The following is a 23,068-nucleotide window of genomic DNA, read 5'->3' as shown; positions in this document are numbered from 1 at the left end:
TGGTCCGAGCTTTCGGATGAGAGTGATAAATGTCCTTCCCTTGATAACGTTTCCGGCATTCAATAAAACAGAAAGAAGGAAGGAGGGCATTATCCTCCTACAGATCTATTTAATGCCGGGTGAAATTTCTCCCCGGAAGCAAATTTCTGCCTTTTTTAAGTGTGGGGAGGGGACGTGTAGTAAAAGCTGTACCTGTGAGCGATTATCCGGGGTGATTCTTAGTAATCAGAGACAACCAAGGAGGATCATGGGTGCATGAACTCCCTGTTGGGAGAGTGGGGATCAGTGTGTATGTGGCTTTTTTTTTTTTAAGATTTTATTTATTTATTTGACAGAGCGAAATACAGCAAGAGAGGGAACACAAGCAGGGGGAGAGGGAGAAGCAGGCTTCCAGCAGAGCAGGGAGCCCGATGCTGGACTCGAACCCAGGACCCTGAGATCACGACCTGAGCCGAAGGCAGACGCTTAACGACTGAGCCACCCAGGCGCCCCAGCGTGTGTGTGGCTTTTAAGGGCATGCAGTCATCCTAAGCTATGCTTCCAGAGACACTGAAATGTGAATTTCACGTAATTTTTATGTGCCACAAAATGTACTTGTCTTTTTTCATTTCTTTTCCCTCAGTTATTTAAAAATGTAAAAAACCACTGCTAGTTGGAGACAGACCAAAACAGGTGGTAGCTAGATTGGGCAGGCATCACTCCCTGCTGTACACAGTTAAACATCAGGAAGATACTAAGTAGATGGAGTAAGATTAAGAAATAACTGGTTCCTCAGTATATTTGCCGGGCCACTCCAATTTAATCCTAGGCTTGCTGAAGACAAGGGCCGTGTTTTCTTCTTCTTTGGTTGCCTCCGTGGACCATAGCTGAAGATGAGCTTGTCTGCACCATGTAGGGCGCCTGGGCCGTGCCGGATACATGTGAGCCCCATAAGCAGAGCCTGCCTCAGTGCAAGAGCGATGTCCTCTAAGAGACAGGCGATTTCTCTTGGATAATTGTCTGAGCTGAGATGGCCTTCACTTGTAGCAGTCCCTGAGGGCCCTGCTAACCAATTCAGGATCTTCCATGCCATTCTGATTCAAATACATCTGACCCGCTGTGGGGAAATGTCAAATGTGGTCTAAGCGGACATCTGGCAACTGAGGGCTCAGGAGCAGGCGGGGGGATGTTTAAGCATAAAGGTGGATGACAGCAACAGCTTTCAAGGAAATGGGAAGACTGGGAGCCTAGTCTCTCTCTTTCTGATGTCGCTGGCATCTTTGCTGGGATCTGTCAGTCCCGGGGAAGGTACAGGATAATGGGTCATAAACCCAGCAATGACGGGGGTGCAAATAAACTACTGGAGGTGCATTTCGGTGGCACTTCTTCCCTGTAGCCCAAGAACTTTCTCCATCTGGGCACTTAGGTATTATAATCTTTTGTAATTGTTTCTAGGTCTTTTTTTAAATGTTTATTTAACTTTATTGAGAAACTGACACATATTTGTATATATTTAAGGCATACAATGTGATGATTTGTTACTCACATACATTGTAGAATGATCACCAAGATCAAGATAATTAGCACATCCGTCTCTCACACAGTTAACACAGGTATGTCTCCGATGGTCCCACATCAGAGGTTTTAACTGGTTTAAGGTGAGCCCTGGACATCAGGGTGTTGTTTAAGATCTGCCCAGGGGATTCCAATGTGCAGCCATGACCCTGAAGTCCTCTTCTAAAGGGAAATTTCTGAATAACTGTGCAAATCTTACAAAGGATGTAGTTGAGAATGAAATGAGATAAAAGCATGAAATGCACTTAGCACAGGGCTTGGCACAGAGTAAGTGGTCAATGCACATTAGCAGGCGATACTAACATAACCCCTGGCCCTCGATACATGGATGGCACAAGGGTGTATGATGGTCTGCAGCTGTCTTGCCCTGTGTATTAGGGAAGGGGGCTGGATCATCTCCCCCGGGGAACTGCTCTATCAATCTCAAGCACTGAAGGCCAAAGAAGAGACTGGAAAGCAGGCTCTGTCGGTTCCTGGCTCTGCTAATTTCTGCAGTCAATTAGCCTCTCGGCACCTCCACTGGCTCCTCTGTAAAATGGGGACCATGTGAGCTAGGGCACACGAAAGCCCAAGTGGACTTTAAGAAATGGGTACTGTGCACTTGAGAGGCCTCAAGGAAATCAGATGCCTCCCACCATGAATACATCTTCAAGGAAACTGTGCACTGAGTGAATGCCAGATTATTTTCTTTATGGCAGGAAGATTTAGGATCATAGCCTCCCTTCCTTCCCTTCCTCTACAAACTAAACAACACAGGTGTCTGGGTCATAGCTCCTGCTAGCTCTTGCTAAGACCTGAGTGAGGGACACAGGAGGAGCTGATGTTCCGTGGGCCAGCAGAGCAGGGCAGAAACATTTTCAGAAAGTGACCACCCCTTGTGGCCACCAATAGGCCTGGTCAATACACTTAGTCCCCATGCGGAAATGCCAGAGCCAGCAGAGTGACCCACAGTAAGGAAAGGGCTCTGCTTCACTGGGTCACTGAGCTACAATTAGGTTTTGGATTAGGTGGCTCAGGCAGCTACAACAGAGTGGCACAGCCTGGGTGGCTTCAGCCACGGACATTTATTTTCTCACAGTCCTGGAGGCTAGAAGATCCAGGCAGGTTGCTGGCAAGACTGCTTCCTGGCAAGGGCTCTCTCCCGGGCTCCTAGAGGACTACTTCCTCACTGTGTCCTCCCATGGAACGGGGAGGGAGAGGGGGAAGAAGGCGCTAGAGTGTGAGCCCTCTGGTGTCTCTTATTAGAACACTAACCCCGGCAGGAGTTGACCCTCTTGACTTCATCTGAACCTCATTATCTCTCAAAAGCCCCATCTCCAAATACCATCACATTAGGTTAAGGCTTCAACATACGAATCTGGGGAGAGGGCACATTCAGCCCAAAGCAAGTTCCTATTAAGTAGCTACTCTGCAAGATATGGATTCTTCTGCCTGTGCTCCCAGCACAGAATATAAAGCACACATACATGTTCGATTTTTTAAAAGTTTACTTTTAAAAATTAGCTCCGATTTCACCTAACCAATACATTTAGCATTTTCTCATCTGTAAACATTTAAGATATCTATAAATGTTTGATATAGAGTATCATTTCTTAAAATCCATCGTGTATACATACTTGCATAAGCAAACAGATAAATATAAAGGATGTTTATGTGTGGTGTTGTTTGTAAATGGGGGGAGAGCCTAGCATCTAAAATCCCAATTAATTAGGAAATGAGATAAATTATGACACGTTCATCAAATGGAAAAAAAACGCAGCTATTCAAAAGAAAACACAACTTTATGGACCAATGCAGAGAGATATCCGGCATTTTATTTTCAAGTAGGTAGAGCACCTAACAATTTAAAAGGAGGTACGTGCATAAAGAGAAATAATTAAATAGGCAGAAGGAAGAAAGTCACAAATCCACTGCAAACCGCTAACAGTGTTTAACTCTGGGGAATGTGATGGGGAGAGGGGGTTTCATCTATTACCGTATCTCAGTGGGGTGCTGGTAAATGCTTAACAACTGCATCTCCGGAAGAAAAGCCCTGATTTTTAGTGTTTGCCAGTTTGCACAGTGTAAATACCCCCACCGTGGCAGATCTCGAGCGACTATCAAAGTGCCACTGATGGAGCAGGGAAGAGACAGGCCATGGCACATCACTCTATAGCGTCTCCACCGTATAAACACAGCAGATGTAAATTACCTTCCCAACAGACATAACAGTCAAATGATTAGGAAGTAATGAGTTTTGAATACTTACTACCTTTTAAAAAATAACTTGCCTAATGGTAAGTTTATGGAACTTGATTTTTAACAGTAGTTGTGCTTAACAACCTGATCTCGTTATTTGCTGAAAATTTAACAACAGGCTCTCCCAAGCCAGGGCTCTGGCACATCACGGCATTTCCATACGATTTGTCCTTTACAACAAATGTGGATATGGATGGTTGTCTAATTTTTTTTTTTTTACATGCAGTTTAAAACAAAAAAACAGAGGGATCCTATTCTTTGGCAGTGATCTAGCACTCTTCCAGCACCTGGCAGAGGCTGTAATGAAATGTTAAAGCAACTGAATCGCTCTTTCTGAAAAGACTGTTGTGTGCCAGGTTCTGCAGAATGGGCTAGTTTGTTAAGTACCTGCTTTGTGCCAGAATATGGACTTTTCATACATACAGGCTATACACACACCTTACAGTAGTATCTCCACCTCTACCCTGAAATACTCTGAGTAGGTATTGTGACTTGGGACTTTTGGATCCCTGACAGCCTCTCAAACATCAAGGCATAGGAAGCCCTGGTGAGGAAGGGTGAATGCCAGATGCCTTCCAGGAGAAGGTTTCCAGCTACAGGTCCAGTGAGGAATGGCTGAAAATAAGCTGAGAAAAACACATGGGAGCAGGTTGGAGGAGCAAGGGGTGGTCTGTCATTAGTCAAGCAGTAGAGGGTTGGTGATGCGTGCTCTGATGTTAAGAAAACACTGATAACTCTGTTCAGCTCCACAGATCTGCACCCTTTACCCTTCCCAGCCATATGATGACATTCCAGGGAAGGCATTCATGATAGACTGTGCGCCCCCCAAATTCCTACGGTGAAGCCTCATCCCCAGTGTGATGGTATGAGGAAGGGGGGCCTTCGGGACGTGATCAGGTCAAGACAGCAGGGCCCTCATGAATGGGATTAGTATTTATAAGAGAGACCCCAGTGAGCTCCCTTGCCTTCTCTGCCATGGGGGGACACAGCCAGAAAGATGGTCATCCATGAACCGAAGCAGGGTGTGCAACAGACCCCAAATCTTCTGGCACCCCTGATTGTAGACTTCCCAGTGTAGAGAACTGTGAGGAAGAAATCTATGTTATTTATAAGCCACCCCAGCTCTGGTATTCTGTGACAGCCGCCTGAATGGACCAGGACAGCATCATGACTCTCAGTTCACAGGAGAGGACCCCGGGGCATGGAGAAGCGGCCGGACGACCTTAAGTTCAGCATGTGCGGCAGACAGGACAGACTTACCAGGAATAGCTAGTGCCCGTGCTCTGGCCGTGCAAGATCACCCCAACAGGTGAGCCCTGCAGGTGAGACCCAGGGCAGCGGAGAAGTCTTATTTTTGTTTTTGGTTTCTCTTTGCAATTTACTTAGCAAAGAGGGAAGAAAACCACAAGCCCCTTGTCAGAGCTACCCAGGAAATAGAAAGAACCATATATAAGGAAAAGAGTCTGGGGGGGGGGGGAAGATCTCAGAAAGAGAGAGGTGGGGAAGCAGTCTTCTTGCATTTAAGGTCAGTTTCCAGGAGCCTTAGATTAAACACACACTCTCTCCGGTGAGGCTGTGCCCCGGGGGGGAATGAAGAAAGCCATGCCAAAGGAACTCTTCCAGAACAGTGCTCAGGAGGGCGGGGGATGAGGAATCTTGCCATGTTTTCAGGATGCAGCTAGGAGAACGCTTTAGCGGCTCAGGGTAATGACAGGCCCCTCACCAAGTCCGGTCAGTGGGGGTCTCTCTCCTGGCTGCCTTGCTAGGGTACTACAAAGAATCCAGAGCCGCCGAAGGCAACGCGATGGGCTAAGTGCCCTGGGCCTGTGCATGGGCACTCCTGCAAAGCGTCAGAAGAGGGTGCAGCCCCAGCACCGAGATGAGACTTCGGCTGGGGACGATGAAAAGGGAGAGGGTGCTGGGGGGGAGGTGCTCGTTTTCCCCCCAGGGCCCTGAGGAAAGCCGTGTATTGTTTAAAAACCTCCCAGGCTGCTGGGTGAAGCTGGACGGGCCCTGTAGCATTCAGGCATCTGCTCTACCTAAGCTCCCCGCCGCCCCCCACGCTCTGACCGTGATACCAGGAGTCTCAGCCACCATTTACTGAGTGCTTCTTGTGTGCCAGGCATTGTCCATTCACTTAATCCTTCCAGCCATCCTTGGAGTCTGTACTGACACCCCCATCTTACCAGGGAAGAAGTCAAGCAAAAGAAAGAAAGAAAGGTGAAGGGATTTGCCTAAGTGATCTCTGAATGGTCACTGTAATAGAGCCAGAACGTGGGCTCTTCACCTCTCCCCATATACTGGGCACATACTCCATAAGTCACACCTTTGACTGAACTAATAGCCCAAACCACGTGCCAAGAATTTCCACACCTCTCGGCCTGTGCTGGGGGGGCCTGCTGCTCTGTTGGCCTGGAAGGTCCACCCCCACGTCCCCACCTCCAGTCCTCTTGGCTGATACTTCTCTCAATGCACGCAAGCAGGCCTCCCCCAAGCTCTCGGGGCTGTGGGCACACCCTTCCATCACAGCACCCAGCTACACTGTATTTGCCTTAAGCGCCTACTTTAAGTCTGTCAGGGAGGGGGTATGGTACAAGCAGAGACCACACCTGATTTTAATTTCTGCTCCTGGTGCAGGGCCCAATGCCAGGCACCTGCCACCTGCCGAGTGCATGCCTACGGAATGGGCAGACGCTGTAAGGACGGAGGACACGGACTGTTTCCCGCCAGCAACTTTCCAAGTTGTCTTCCACGTCCGGAAAGGCAGGAGTGATGGAAGCTGGAATTCATTTATTCGTTTAACAAATATTTGAGAGCCTTCCCTGTGTATGTAGGACTAAGCGCCCCTCTTCCTTGCACAGGTTAGCTCCTGAAGACCACCTGCTTTCCCTGTCACATTGTCCTCTCTGTCTTCGGACCAGCAATGGCAATGAAGACTCCTCCCTCATGCTTTGCATCTCTCTGACTCCCCTCCTATAACATCTCTTCTCCTGACAGGTGGAGGAAGAGCTCTACTTTTAAGGGCTCCTGTGATTAGATTTTGGGCCCATCGGATAAGCCAAGATAATCTCCGTATTTCAAGGTCTGTAATTATAGCCGCAAAGTCTCTTTTGCCAAGTAACATCACAGAATCATAGGCTCCAAAGATTAGGGTATGGGCATCTTTCGGGGGCCCTTCTGTCTACCACAACAGGCAGCAGTTGAATAATCAAAAATGTCTATTTTCTAACATTGATGAAAAGTGCAATGAAGAAAAAGAAATCCTTTGGAGAAGATGGCCAAGTAAGCCCATCGAGGGGAGAGGACATCTGAGCTGAGCACTGAAGGCAGCAATGGGAAGAGCAGTCCAGGTCGGGGGCCCAGACCCGGGGGGTGAGAGTGCATTTGGGCAACAGTAAAGAGGCCGGTGTGGCTGAAAGAGAGTGTGCAAGGAAAAGTAGGGGCCATGTGCCTGGACGGGGAGCCACGAGCAGCCCAGGCCAACTCCCTTCCTGAGATGCCACACTCTGCCATGATTCTCTCTAGGCTAGTGGTGATCTCTACAAACCCTAGACCTCAGGCAGGAGAACGGGACCAGGTGCATGGCTCCAAAGCATGTTAGTGTGAGGCAGAGCTCCAAGGGCACAGAGCGAAGAATCCGATGGCACATTTGAAGACTCTGATTTGAGCATTACTAGATTTCAGGGGTGGCGCCAGACTATGCAGGGTCAGGAATGACCCAGAGACGGGTTCATCAGCTAAAGCTTGGAGAAGGTCCGCTTGACGTCTCTGCCCAGGGGGTGTGGGGCATGACCGCGTGAGAGCAACACGAACACCCAGCTCCACTGCTGCTCAGGGCCTTCGCTGTGCTTGCTGTTCTCTCTGGAACACTGTCCTAGATCTCAGCACGGCTGCCAACTTCCCTTTCAAGTCTGCAGCTCAAATGTTGTCCTCTCGGAGAACCCTTCCCCAAACAAACAGCTCTTTCTAGAAGAATCCAATTCCCTTCTAGGCTTCCCAGCACATCACATTACGTCAGGGGTTCTGAAACTCAGAGGTGTCGATGTTTTAAGCTGGACGTTCTTTGTTATAGGGGACCCTCCTGTGCACTGCGGGGTGTTTGGCGACATCCCTGGCCTTTACCCACTATATGCCAGAAGGATCTCCCTCTCTGTGACAACCAGATAGGTCTCTGAACGCTGCCAATGTACCCTTGCGAGCCAAATTTCCCACCAACTCCTGTTGATAACCGCTGCTCTAGGTTACTGTCTTCAAAACACTTGCCGTCTCCCAAAGTTATTAATTTCATTCAACAACAATACTTACGCAATGTCTAATATATGCCAGGCATGATTCTAGGGACAGGAGATAAAGCAGGCAAATTAATAGAAATTACTACCCTTGAGGAACTTGAATCCTCATGGAAAGAGACAGAAAATTCAAAAGAAAATGAGGGAAATTATCGTAGGTCAGATGGCAATTACCGCTACGGAGAAGTGTAAGGCAGAGAGAGGTGGCGGAGCTTGGAGAGGCCCCCAGGTTTAAACAGGTGTGTTTGAGGAACGGCAGCAAAGGCAGAATGGCTGGAGCTGAGCGAGTTCGGGGGCACCCCGGCGCGGCAGCATCACGGGATGCGAGATGGGGATTGCTTCTCTCCCATAATAAGCGACCTCCCACAAACAGGGCTCCTTTTTATCTTGGTCTGTGGCATCCTCTGGGCCGAGAAAGCTGCCTGGCAGGTCATACCTGCTGGGTGCCCAAGGACGATGTGTCCAGTGAATGAACAAATGGATGGCTGGTGCTGGGGAGGGAGGGCTCAGGCCCAGATCTCTTCAATGGACAAAAGACAGAATTACTATCAAAAGATGCTCAAGGGCCACAAGTGTCTTCCCTCTTCGGGAACATCAAATAACAAAGGAAAAGTACTAATATTTGACATTTATCGATCCAGAGATCGTCCCAAGCACTTTATAATCTCATTTTGTCCTCAAAGCAATCCTGTGAGGTGGGAGTTCTTCAAGTCCTGAGATGATCAATAAAGTTTGTTAGCTGCCCGGATATCCTGGACCTAGAACCAGAGGGAGATGGGATGCGAACCCACGACTGCTAATTTCCAGAACATATGTAATACTGTCTTTTAAAAGGAAAAATGAAACGGGAGTTCCAGGAGCGCAGGGTGAATAATGTGGGAGGAGGCTGGACACCTGCAGTCCCTTAGTCTACCTTTTAAATAGTGACAAAAGGCAGCTACGCCTACGGACTGAGTGCCGACTACATGCTAAACCTCGTCTTATATTAAATGTATGGTACTATCTTCCTTCTCCCCCAGTCCTCTGTGAGGTAGACACAGCCATCCCTGTCTCACATAGGAACGGAGGCTCAGGGAATCCGCAACGTGCAGGGAACTGAGGGGGGGCAAGACCACAGAAGAGAGTCTGGCATGTACCGTTCACTTCCTTTCACTTTGGTATCTACAGGGTTATTGGGTAGAAGAGGGTGTGGATTTCTGGTGGGAACCTGGAATGCAAAAGGAAGGCCAAAGGAGATTCAGGTTCAGGATATGAAGGGGACAAGCTCTGGGTAACTTCACTGAACCGTAGGAGAAGGGTAAATGGAGAGAAGCAGCTGGTGGCAGGATGGCTACACAGACTTCCAGCCGGCTGAGCTCCCTCCAAGCAGGGAGTGTGGTCTTAGTCATTGACACTGACCTTGAGGGAGATCTCGAGCAGGTCACGGCTTTGGCACTGGGGTCTGTCTGTTGAACGTCTGCAACACCTTGAACTCATGGCTCTCCAGGGTGGTTGGCAGGGCTTCGGGGGGGAGGGGGGCAGAACCTCTTCCCAGGACAGGCTACCCCACAGTGAATAATATTCCCGCATCTGATGTGTCCCCCTGGGGATATTTGTATTATGGTTGCATATAGATGTTCTAACTATCTGAGCCTGAAACTAACACTACTTACAGGAACAAACCTAAGTGCTGGTTTTGCATGGTTTTAGTAGACACTGAGCCTGGAGTACACATCGAGGCAAGAGGATACTTCTTGCTCTCTGATCATCTGCCAAGAGATGTTCACTACGTTGGGAAGGCATGTCACTAACAGCACATAGCACTGGTAGAATCTAGGTCCTGTTTCACATTGGCAGTATCGCACTGAAGACCGTTCTACCCAGAACACAGGCACAGAAGGCCCGGACGGCTCCATCAGCTGTCCACTGTGGCCAAGCCTCAGCCATTACACGTGAAGTCAATATTATTTTATAGTAAATTAATTTCCTTTTATTTCTTCTTTAAATTATAGCCAGGGCACTATATTGATTTTTTTTTTGAAATTATATTTGTAGACAGTGCAATATAGGTAACCCTTGAATTTTATTCCATGATTGTAAAAAAAGGCGTTCAAAGCATTTGTTACAAAAACGAGGCAAGGGCTACTGGCAGAAGGCATTTCCATTATTTCTGTGGATGACCCGAAGTTGAGGACTCAAATGAAGTCAAATAAAATGAGACAGAGATTGGTCTAAATCAGATAAAACTCAACCAGAGATAAATATAAAACCTGTGCTTTAGGGTCAATAAATCTACGGAAGAAGAAAAGAATGGGGAACCTTTGGCTAAGCAGTCACTCAGGGTGCTTTTCAGCTGAACTCAAGTTCAAGTTGAGCCTGAGGAGCAAATGGCAATAAAAGTCTGTACCGGGAGGCTGAGTCTCAAATTTTAGCATGCATCAGAATCATGCAGGGAGCATTTTTAAAGATTTTATTTATGTATTTGTCAGAGAGAGAAAGCAGGAGCGCACAAGCAGGGGGAGTGGCAGAGGGAGAGGGAGAAGCAGACTCCCCACTGAGCAGGGAGCCCGATGTGGGGCTCAATCTCAGGAGCCTGGGATCATGACCTGAGCCGAAGGCAGACGCTTCACCGACTGAGCCATCCAGGTGCCCCAAGGGAGCAAGTTTAAAGGAACAGTTAGCTGGCCTCATCTCCAGAGATGCAGATGCACTTTTTCTGGGTTAGGGCCTGAAAGCTGACATTCTAGGCAGACATTCTGAATGACTCAGAAAAGTGGACTGAGTATCCAGCTGGAGGCGTGAACCTCTGATGGTCTGATAACATCCAGAGCGTATCTTTCAGGTCAGAGTGTCGCCCTCACAGAGAGAAGCCGGGGCTACCCAGAAATGGCCAATCAGGATGGTGCAAGGTCTGGAAGCCATCTCCCACACAATTCCCTCATATGGGAAGAAAGTTTTGGAGGGCTGGTGACTGGCTTCGGACACGCAATGACACACAGTATGTTAACTTAGAAGGTGCAGTAAGAACATGTCTCCATCCTTATGGCAGAGAGATAGATGACAAAATACCGCGCAAAACAGAGTAGACTTTTCTACTGAGTCAACCATTCTTCGAATGCCAAGCATCTTTCTCTCTGGGGCTTATTCTACAAACTCTATTTCAGCTCTTCTGTGACACGAGCTTGGGATACAGAGCTCAAAAAGTGATAATCCCTGTCCCCAGAATTAGTGTAGGAGTTTTTGTTTTTTTTTTTTCCTCAAACTTATTTCCAAGCTCTAGGATCAAGTGAGAGTGGGAGGTGCTGCTGGGTTGAACAGTTTCCTTTACTTTTGGACGTTCCAGGATCTCTAATACACCAATATACAACTTGAATCTCTAAGAGATGGATACGGTGCACAGATTTCTCAACCTTATCTGTCCATGGTTTCTAAAGACGTATCAACATCTCCTGCAATGCCTCCTGGAATCAGTCTAGAAAATGCCGGTCTGGGTTTATTGCAAGGTTGGCATTCAACTCCGAATCTCGATTATTCCAGGGGCTCAAGTCACACTAAGTTCATTTGTGGATATGCAAACTCTTCTCCACTAAACTGCAATCTTCCTAAAGGAAGGTTCTTGGTAGCACTCGTTTTTAAAAAATCTTTTTCTACCCAGAATGTAGGCATTCAGTAGCAGGTGCTGAATGAATGAACTACATCCTAAAGCTAGTTTCTCTGGATGAAATTACTACAGACAGAAATCATCCAATACGATATTCCTTCAGAGCATAAACAGTTCTTGGTTCTTGAGCCAAGAGACAAGGAGGGTTCTGGGAAATGGAAGGACTCGCCTAGGGCTGCAGAAAGCTGGATGTCGGGGGCAGAGCAAAGGGTCAGCCTGCATCCCACACACTTCTGGTCAGCCCACGAGAGCTATGTGTTTAGCAGTTCTTTGGCAGGTGGTCAAATGTAGGCTCCTTTTGAATCCTTGCCATGGAATCACCGTGGCGTCCGGCTTCTCCTTCCCCACTTTCCTCCAGCCTCAGAGGTGAGTCAGTCCTTGCATGTCCCCATTTTATTGTTCTGTGGAAAAGGATTCCTAGAGAAATTCTTCCTCCCTCCCTGGAGAGCCAGGTCTCCATCTGTCCGTCTCTGGCCTACTCTGGACGCTGAAAGGAATGGGATACATTTTATTTTTAAATAGCTTCTTAAAGCACATCCTCTGGTTAATGTGATGTCCTTCAATTCGGGGAGGATGCATCTCGTCCTTGAGTAACCTTTGGGATCGTACGGGAACACCCCGCTCTGTAAGGCAGCCATCTCCTTTCTACTGGCCTGCCTTCCCTTACCCCATCATCTCTGGTCACCTGCTACCTGTAGCTTCCCTTCCCCTTCTCTTCTTTGCTGGTGTTTGTTTTGAAGATTTTCACCAGCGTAGGAACTGAAAGTGGGCTGAGTTTTAATGAACCTGTCATAATCTTATTAAAAAAAAAAAAAAGTCCTGCAAACAGCTGAATGCTGGCTGAATGACAGGTTCCGGCACCTAGATGGTGGATGGACAGAGCGGTCGGGGATGAACCCATCTCTGTGCAAGGCTGTGGGACGTGCCCTTTAATTCCATCTGAACGCTTATGGCGAGGGCCCTGAGCCGGGGGCCGCCTGCTCATCTGCAGCTGCCGGGGTCTAGCAGTTCTGTGACGATGGAATTAAGTTGTGCACGGCTCCCATAAGAAGGGAGGGGAGCGGGTGGGAGATGGTGAGCAGATCTTCTTTAATCTTTTAGGCCCTGTGGGCTTTGTGCTAGCAGACTGGGAAGGAAAACCTGGAAGGGGACAGAGGAAGCTGGTTGGCTATTTCCAGGAGAATGTCTACCAGGCAAGGCAGTTCTAGGAATTAATGAAGATAATACATAGGAAAGGGTCTGCTCTGATGCCCGGTGGATGCAGCTGAACTTGATCAATGGGGCTGAATCTAAATTACTTGAAAACAGTTGCTCAGTCAGGCTGTGGTCAGGAAGAGAAATAAACACGTTACAACCACCTTTCTAATGTACTTTGGTCTATCAGGCTCTTGGAGCTCCACTACCAGAGGGGAGCCTCACAAAGGGCTGGGGTGGGGGTGGGCTTATCATTCTCCATTCATAGAGAGACCCAAGGCTCAGAGAGCTGGAGTAGCTGTCCAAAAGGAACAAAAGCCAAAAAGTTACCTCTTGAAGGCAGATTTTTCAACTTAAACATCTCAAGCTTCGCCCCCCACCCACCACCCGCAACCCCCCGGGGATTTTTTAAAGTAAAACACAGTCAGGAAGCTGATATATGAAGTAAAATCAGCCCTTTTTCTAAAATAATATGAAAAGGCAACCTTTTCCAGATAGGGGGGGAAGACGAGAGAAAGTGCTAAGTGGCTGCATTATATTTAAGGAAAAGCAAAAAAGGTGTTTTGTTTTTTTTTTTCCCCTGACCTGAGGGCTTTGAAGACCTTAGCAAACCTCACAGAACCACCATTTTTAAAGCAGAGAATGAATTCCATTCCCTGAGAGGATAGGTGGCAGAAAAAAACCCAAGAGGACGGAGACTGAGATGTACTGTGCTCTTGTTTTGTGCCAGTGAAAGCTGGCTTGTTGACCTAGTTACCTTGGTCATGCCCCCATCCCAGGGACTATTATCCTATTGTACAAGGGAGAGAACTAAGGTTCACTCAAGGAGGTGAAACATCTTGGCCAGACCTACGTGGACATTTAGTGGCCGAATTGCGACTCCAGTGTGGATCTGCCACCTTTTGCCCACACCAAGCTGAAGGCTCCGCACGGGGCTTTGCTGGAGATACCCCTTTTGGAGGCCTGCTCCATGCAGGGATTTAGGGCAAGCGGGCTTCCTCCCTGCAGAGTCCTCAATTTCCATGAGAATCTAAGAGCTGCATGACCCATGCACTGATGTGTGCTACAATTCCGAGTCTTAAAATAACAAATCCCCATCACGAAAGTCAATGCATTCTGATGTCGCATAAATCCTTTTATAATGATCACTTGGTGTCACTGGCTTATTTAAATGGACACATCATTTCTTTCAGGGCTTTCCTCATCTGCTCTGCACTTTTAAGTACAAGCGAGCAGGGAAGTAACTCACTGCCTTTGGCATTGCGAGTAGAAGCTGGAGGTGGTCTGGATCCTTGTCCGTCTCCTGACCTCACGCTGAGTCAAATGGGAGAGGCAGGAGGGGACGTGTCATTTTTGTCATAATAAATCCCCCATGTGCCCCATTTTTCTTCTCCCTGCAAACCCAGATTGATGACCAGTGCGCTTTGGTTTTCACAGATAACCATGACCCTGATGCCGTGTCCTCGAGACACTGCAGTATATCTCTATGTGACGTTGTCTATTATTCTGGGAGGAAGGCAGAGACTCAACACACACCACGGTTTACCTGAGATTTCCCTTCTCCCACCCAACAAACATGGGGGTCACCAGCTTTACAAAAGCCTGGAGGGAATGTGTTGGGAATCCAGGCTCTGACAAAAGATCAACATGGCATGATAATTCTCTGACCAAAGGAAAGTATGGGGGGCGGTGGCAGAGGGGAGACACATCCGATTGTGCCCACAGTGGGTTCCTAAAGGTCCAGCCTCAAAGGCACTGAGAAAGCCCCTGGGAAGGTTTGCTGGGCGGGGAAACAGAGTGCCACCTTTCAGAGGAGACCCTTCTGCTCCAGAAACATCCTGAGGCTTTCTTAGGGGGCCAAATCTTAGGCCCCCTCTCCGGATGCTTCAAAGACAGAGTCTGGGATTCTATGACAGTTTCTTGATCCTGAAGCTACTTTAGTTCAAGCTAGGAAGGTTAGTCGTTAACAAGGCATCCTCCTTACTGATCAGACTAGAGCCTCAATCTCTCTCAGCATGAGTTTCCGGTGTACAAAGCAGAGATAAGAATAGCACCTGCCTGGTGGGTTAGTGTGAGGATCAAATAAGATTAACATCTAGAAAGTACCCAGTGCATACTCGGCTGAGATGCAGAGACACTGCCTTAGCCATTATTAAAATACTTCTAAACCAGCTAATGGAGAGCCGCTGCTCAGGGCAGCCTGGCTCCTCTGGGGGGTTCCTCAGACTTCCTCACCATCCAGCAACTCAGGGGTTAGGGCCCAGCTGGGGGGCCGGGGGGTAGCCTCCAGGAGGTGTGTGAAAGGCTGCTGGTTAAAATTCTTCCCCTGGAAGGTGTCACAGGAAAAAATTACACAGAGTGAGGCATGCCTGGATGTTCTGGCAAACGTCAGCTAAAGAATGTCCCCCATCTCAAAGGGTGGCCTTCACAGCACTCCCTGACTGGCATCTCTATGGCTCCTCAGGACACTGACTCCAAACCTTTCTTTCCTTGTCCTCCTCCAGCTTTGAGCCCACTACGACCCCATCTCTGAACTCTCACCTCTGGAAGCTTGACTGTCTTCTGTTTTTCTTTGGCCTCTGGGGCCCCTGTATTTGTGCCTGACCTCTCTGTGGAGTCTGACCCTCAGCTCTCGGAGTTGACTTTTTGGCTCTTCCCCCTACAGCCTGGCCTTAGTCTCCAAGACCCTTTGGGTGGCACGGCCCTCAGGCACCCGCCCCACCCTAGTGCAGCTGGTCTCAGATGCCAGGTCCCGGTCCTTCTGGGCCTGACCGAACCTACTGTTCCCTGAGCTCCAACTTCTAGTCCCGACAGAGGTCACACGTCTGCGTCCTTTGAGAACAGGGTGCCAAAGCAGTGGCAAAGAGGAAGGGAAAAGGGCAGAAGGATCCAGAAGCACGGCGACAAACAGACACTGACAGGCCTGAGCTTAAGGAGAGGGAGGCCGCTCTAGTTCCTTACTGATACACTCTGTGAGTTCAGGGGCCATATATGGCCCACCTGGCACAGGGTCTAGGACACCCTAGCAACTCCAGACACAGTTGTTGAGTACAGAATGAATGAATGAATGAATGATACCATTAACAGAGATGCTTTCGCCACTGAGATAATTAGCAGAAATTATGTCACTTCGGACCAGAAACTTTCAGAATCAATAGGATATCTGCTACTTTCCTGCCTGTACAAGAAGTATGAATCCAGACGAATCCTGACTGTCTATGGTGAAGACAGCTCCAGCAGGCCTCACACGGACATGGAATGTGAGGAAAATAAACTTCTGTCGTGCTGAGAAGCTGAAACGCTGGGGTTCTTTGTCACTACAGAATGATCTCTGTATCAGTAGAGCCAAGGAACCTACAGGTCATAGTCCTAAAAAAGCCCCATGGGATCTAGGTCTCAAGGTTAGTCAGAAGAGGGGCTTTTTGGTGATACTGCCACGGACAGCCAAAGTCCGATAGGTACTGTGCCTGTAGTCGCGGCTCTGAGAAAGAACTGGAAGGTCAACTGCGTAGGTACCGTCCACTACAGAATTCAGGAGGCCACAGGCTCCTCCTGTGCTTTGCCTACTTCCTCCCTCAGAGAAGAAGCTCTGAGCCCTCACATCACCTTCCGAAACGCCCGCCAGGTGCCACCCTCACGATTTACCTGTGTTGTAGCCCCTTCCGAGGGCAGGCCAAGGGCGGTGATTTTTCCACAGGTTTCCCAGGTACCAGTCACTCTGGTTCTCGACCAAGCCCAGGACCTGCTGACCTGTAAAGTACAGAGAAAGCAAAGGTCTTAGAAGAAGCCAGGCCATGTGCAACAGTGAGAACCGAACAGGAGATACAGTCATGGTGGATCATCACAACAGTGGCTTTCATTAGTAAGCACCAGGCCCTGATCTACGTGCTTCACTTGTATGAACGTATTTACTTCTCACACTTCGCTAGCCCCACCATTTGGAGGCTGCCCAGAGTAGCTAATTAACTTGTCCAAGGTCACCCAGTTACTCTGTGATCAAGCCAGAATCCCAAATCAACCAGCCAACCATGGGTCCAACCATCCCTTAACTCATGCAACACCTCTGTGCTTACTGGCACACCTCAAGTGTTCCAGCTGCAATATTTCCCATGGTATGCTAGTTCACTGGCTTTCTGGGCATCTGCTGAGATCATCTGCTGCCATCAGAGGGAAGACATGCCCTTGGTGCGGGAGACGGAAGTGCACAGACAAGAGCCCCCCCTTTGGGCTGCAGACCCCCCAGTGCTCTCTCACATCCACTTTATCTTGAATCGACAAGCCATGGTGTCCCGTCAACGGGGGAGTGTTTTCTAGAGGAGCAATTGCTTCTCTGCCCCAGCGCTAGGCTCTGATATTGGCCCCGTGTCTGGTGCACCAGGGCCAACAAGCAGAGGTGAGCCAGTCCTCTTAGTAACTCAGCATCTTAGGTGAGTCGGTCACTCCTCTCCAGTTCTTAGGGCATCCCATTCCTGGGACTCCAGGCCTTCTACAGGGGGGCAAGCAGGGCATCAGATCCCTCTACCCTCCACGAGACAACCCTATCACGCCACTTGCAGGAGATATTCCCTTGGACCTACTATCAGCTATTTTATAGACCAGGAAACTGAGGTTCACCAGGACCGTGATATGCACAACTATGGTGGAGCAGACACATAATTCAGTATTTGTCTGATGCCCAGATTCCTTCCACTGTCTCGGTGCAGTCTTGCTTACCTTTACAACGAGTGTTGGAGGCAGGAATTAAAAACCCACATGTTATAGGCAAAGAAACTGAGCCGTGGACAGTTTAACTTGCTAAGGGTCCCATGACTCATAATCACTGTCTTCCACAGCTAACCGATGCCTTCTGGGGCTAAAATCTTTATTTTATTGGCCAATCTGAGAAATACAGACCTTTCTGACCAAAGGAAAGCCCAGCAACATGTTAAGAAAAACACAGTGGTTCTCCCAGTACACCACGCTGCGTGATACAGAACCTCCTTGGTGTGATGACAGCCCCCTGAAATGATGGTGTGTGGGTTTGGTGTAATTTATTTGATCCTTTTATCGAGCTCCTATCTAAATCATCACCCCAGCACAAATACATAAATTAGAGGCATGGGAAAAATACTACCACCCACTTTGTCATTGTATACGATCACATCCAAAACTTGTAGAATCCCTCAGAAAAACCCATCACCAATTCAGGAAGGGCAGGAGCTGATCAAGTCCACCCGCAACAAGCTTGGGATGCTCATATAAAACTGAAGGCTGAAATCTGAAAGGCAGGTCGTCCTCTGCTGAGAAAGCTGTGTGCTGCGTCCGGATGCTGGGACCTCATTCGAGAGCTCATGTGATGGCCTCGCATGGAGGTTGGGGGGTGGGGCCGAGGGGCTGCAGAGTCCTTGGGGCAGCTGATTCACAGTTACCAATGACCCCAGGTTCGGTATAATGAAGGGCGTCACGTGTTCAGAAATGACAAAAGGGTAATGCTCTTTCACTGAATTTAGGGTGGCCACCTGAGTTTCAGGTAAGGTCATCTTCAGCTACCTTTAAATCCAAATTCTGTGCTCTGTCATTCTATGCATTGTGTTTGGCCCCGATCTACTTCCCCAGAAGCTGTCTCTACGTAGCCACACTTCATTCCTGCCACATGGAAATGTACAGTTTTGTTGCTTGCATTCTCCCTTCTGGCTCCTGCTCATATGGCTCTTGCTTGATGAGAAATGTCCTTACCCTCGGCCAACCCCCGCCTGGAATCCCTTCCAGCACGTCTCCAGCCTGAAGCCAGCTATGAACACCCCGAATGTGAACCCTTCCCTTGGCTCGCCCCTCAGGTGGGAGACAGCTCTATCTAGCATTTCCAGCACTTTTTGACTTATGCCCTGTCAAGGACAGATGGGTGACATGCAGGCACATCCACACCTCATGTGTAAATATCCACTCCTCCATCAGTCTAAGGGCAAGGACTGAGTAGTGTCCAACACGCTAATGGGCGCTGATAAAATTTTGCTAAGTAAAACTCTCCTGACTGGGAGCCCCGTAATGTTAGTGTATTAGTATCCCCACATTTTCAAAGCTGCAGAGCATTTTGCCTTCCCCTCATTCACCAAGACCCACACATTCTCCCAGGATTCTTACTTAGAAGTGTTGAGGAATGAGAGAATTAATAGAGGATATGAACCCCACATTCCCAGATACTGAACCAATTTCGGGGTAAAAAAAAAAAAAAGGTGAGAGCAAAATGTCACCTTATTGTTGCAAGTTAAAGGACTTAGTGTAGATATTCATCATGCCAAAACCCCGACCACGGTTCAATAAAGTTCTAGAAGGACCTAACTGCTGTGCTAGATGGATGTCCAAAGAAACCCTCATGGGTGGGCTTGCTCTCTTTCCGAAGCTTCCAGGAGAGCCTGGATGATGCTAGTTAAAAACAGCTCGCACACAGCACTCGATACATTCCAGCCCCTGACGCATCCAACGGGTCAGGGTCTTCACAAGCCCACTTGCAAAACCCAGCTACCATTTTAATCATCGACAGAGCAGCTAATGGCTGCTTTTTTTTTTTTTTTCTTTTTTAAACCTTAAAGAGGGCTGGTGTGTGTAGAAGAGTTGTTTGCAACCATCGTGAGCAATGCAGCCCAGGTGCAAATTGAGAGCAGGTGAATTTGGAGAACATGACTCGAGGTTCACCATGCATCTCACTCCTCCTCTGGAGACCGAGACCTTGAGTTCAAGCCTTCAGCAGAGCAGTGGGCCTAGCGGTGTGTCTGGGCGCTGTCACCCCACCTCTGCAGTTTCCCGTACGTGTGAGGAAGACACCAGACTTGCCAGACAGAGCTGAGTGGGAGGAGGTGTCGATCTTGGTGAACAAGGGGGGAGCAAAATGCTCTTTCCGAAGCTTCCAGGTGGGCCTGGATGATGCTAGTTAAAAACAGCTCTCACTTATATAGCACTCCATACCTCCCAGCCCCTGGCATGCCAAACAATTCCAGCCACTGGGTCTAAGTCATCTGCATCAAAAAGGACCAGGTAATTGGAAAGCACGTTGAAGTCGGAGAATTATTGACCCAGGTCTGGAAGCTCTGTCCCTGCTTTAGTCGGGGGTGAGGCTCGCTTGTGGGGCCCCTAGCACACGATAAGCTCTTATGGCCTCTAAATCTTGCCCACAGACCAGCCGAATTCAGTGCAGCCTCCAGTGTTATGCTTCTTGAGGACAGAGAAGTGATGAAGAAAAGGAATGCCAGAGCCAGACTGCCCAGGTTCAAATCCTGGCTCCTCCACTAAGAACCCCCAACGAGTTACCTAACCTCTCAGTGCTGTTACTTCCTTCACTTATAAAGGGAAGTTAATTCTTTTTTTTTTTCCTCTTGAGGCACAAGGTGATTTTGTGTTTTTTGCTTCCCCAAATGTTACCACTAATAATGCCTGGAAAACCAGGAAAATGTTCAGTAGGTATTTGCTCTTATCCTTATACCCAGGATTCCCTGGTCCCTCTCTGTCCCATCTGGCAGCTTCAGCCATCTCCCCCGCTCCTTCCTTAGCTGACCTGGGCCTTATTCTGCCTAGACGTTGCTTTAGTTTTATATCAGCTAAGGGTTTGCTGTGTCAGAGACCACACAACAGACTAAGGAATCAAAGACAAATTAAACACGGTCGTTACCCTAGAGGCAGCTAGAAGAGGAGGCAGATAAACAACTAGGAAGCAGCCTGGCACTCGCGGCAGCAGAAACACTGATAAGCGGGAGGAACGGAGGGCAGGGAGTCATCGATTCTGTGGCGGACGGTGGGGGATGCGGGCTGGGCACCTCCCCGGGGCCGCCGGCTGCACAACGATGGGCTCCACCTGCCCGGTCCACACAGCCCTCCACACTCCCAGGCGTCCCCAAGAACGGTGCTGCCTCACGTCACCCTTCTCAGCAGAGGCCCCGCCGCTCCCTGGTGACAGTCATCGTTTCCAGCTCTGCCAATCCCAGCTCATCAGCCAGGCGGCATCTGGTCCCCAGCGGTCAATGTCTAAAGCTTTAGCCTGGATGATGAGAGCCCACGAGGCCTGCCATCCCATTAAGAGGTCAAGTCTCAGGGGACTCCTCTTTGCGGGGGGCGGAGGGGGGGAGGACACGGGCTGCCGGTGTGAGGCCTCCCTCAGCACCCTGCACTGTTGCGTCTTCTTAGGAGTTATTATAATAAAACACCGGGACTAACAGAAAAGGCTTTGTCATTGTTTTCTGTGCGGCCCTGTGGTTATGATTAAGTGTGCTGTTCCCGTCTTCCTTACTCCAGGCACAAGTTAACTTATGAAAATGAAGCTGTCTTCTTTGCTTATTCATACATCACCACTAACAGCCAGACAAGAGCGAACAAGCTTGCTATTCTGCTGGGGCCCTGGTGTCGGTGTCACTAGTCAGCAGATGGATGGCTCCAGGCTGGGAACTCCCCCTCGCTCCCTCCTTCCGCAGCTTCGGGGCTCCAGGCAGGGCTCAGTCCAGGAGGTGAGGCCCCAGGAGCAGGGGATGGTGATGCTTCCATGGGGCACGAGGGGCACCAACAGGGCAGGCTGGGAGGGAGGCAACATGGTAAATCAGAAAGGCAAAGGGATTGCAACCCAGACTGAAGAGAGTTCTTGCCCTAGTTCCATAGGGCTTGGCCAAGGTCTGACTTTTCCTGAGCCTCACTTTTCTTTTTTTACTGTAAAATGGCATAAATAGCATCTACCTCCCGCCTCCAAGAATGGATGTGCAGATCACATGAGACATAGGTCAAGCACCTAGGTCCTGATAGGTGCTCACCTAAGGCGTTGCCCTTCCCCCCTGTAGTGATGGTCACTGTGCGTGGTGTCTGAGACGTCCTAGCAAGTGCTGGCACTAGCTGCATAGACTGTCCTCTGTGAATCTGACCCCACCGCCCCCACTGTGTCCTGCTGGCCGCTGCCCCAACACCCCCAGGCCTTTTTTTCTTTTTTTTCCCCAATATTTATTTTTTTTCTGGGCCCTTCTGAATCCATCAGCTTCTGTGACACTCAAAGTCCTCCCCTTTGACGCTGGTGCTCCCCAACTCGCGTCCTCAGCCCCCTTTCCATCATCTTCTACAGTTTCTCCCTGGATGACAGGATCTACTCCAGTGGCCTCAAATACCACCGACAGGAAGTCAATCCCCCAATCTCCATCCCAGCTCAGACGACTCTCCAGAGCTTCCACTCTTAAATCCTTGCTCTTCACATCTTTGCCATAACTGAATCCCAAAGATGTTATCTGCTATTTCTCACCCGTCCCCTCCCCTGTTCTATCACCCCCTCAATCCATCTCCTTCCTGATTACTTGGCAGATCACACTCGATCACCTTTCCCTCAGGGGAGCCTTGCCATTCCATTCTGCCTACACAGAAATATTTTCAAAGTGTAAATCTGATCATTTTGCTTCCTTGATTAAAAAGCTTAATGCTCCCAGGCCCCAGCAGAGTGTGGATGGATGGATGAAAAATAAGTACTATCTATCATCAACCATCCTGGCTCATCTGGAACTAGTAAACTATCTGAAGGGGACGGAAGGGGATGCTTACAGGTTAACCTCTCCAGGTAAATACCAGGGACAGGTAGTTCTAACTCTGATCACTGACGCTCCCAGGGCTGTCTCCTTATCCCCACCCCCAGGAAAGCTCCTGGATGCACACAGAGAGTCCGCCAATCACTGCTGCATATCAAACCAGCTCTGCTCATACCAGCAGGGGAATATTAAAATGTTATAACCAGGGGCTGTCCAGAGTATCCGCAGAGAAAGCAACAATGATTTCCCAACCTCATATTTATTCTAAGAAGCTATTTTAAAATAGGAAAGCCTTTAATAGTACCATTCAGGGCATGTCTGGGTGCAGGATGACTAATAATAAGGAAAACATATAGGATCACATTACCGTTTACTAAACATCTTTTAAAAACTGCTGTGCACCCGCCCTGGATGCCCCCAGCCAGTGGGTGCAGAATAAAGCAATCTCTTAGACGATGCCACACGAAAGGGTATTTAAGCAACCTGAATGGGCTGAAAAGGACTCTTTCTGAACCTGCATGTTTCACAGATCCTACATCCTCCATTTAGCTCTGCCTAATTGCACTCGCGGATCACAGAAATTCATAGGCACAGCGAAGGTCTGAGTACGCACTTTGGGACCACCTGCTCTT

The 23,068-nt window shown here is 48.8% G+C and overlaps 1 protein-coding gene across 7 annotated transcripts in view; it reads right to left on the bottom strand.

Moving 5' to 3' along the window:
* Positions 1-23,068, bottom strand: part of LARGE1 (LARGE xylosyl- and glucuronyltransferase 1) — a 541,701-nt gene that overhangs the window by 106,147 nt on the left and 412,486 nt on the right. For all 7 annotated transcript variants that reach the window (XM_027592150.2, XM_027592145.2, XM_027592147.2 and 4 more), the window contains one exon: positions 16,561-16,665. In XM_027592150.2, the coding sequence (XP_027447951.1) occupies positions 16,561-16,665 (105 nt within the window). The remainder of the gene's footprint in view (positions 1-16,560; positions 16,666-23,068) is intronic.

The sequence above is a fragment of the Zalophus californianus genome, chromosome 9 (genome assembly GCF_009762305.2).
Source record: "Zalophus californianus isolate mZalCal1 chromosome 9, mZalCal1.pri.v2, whole genome shotgun sequence".
Classification (NCBI taxonomy): domain Eukaryota; kingdom Metazoa; phylum Chordata; class Mammalia; order Carnivora; family Otariidae; genus Zalophus; species Zalophus californianus.
The sequence above is the reverse complement of the archived record's forward strand: the minus strand, read 5'-3'. Positions and strand labels throughout refer to the sequence as shown.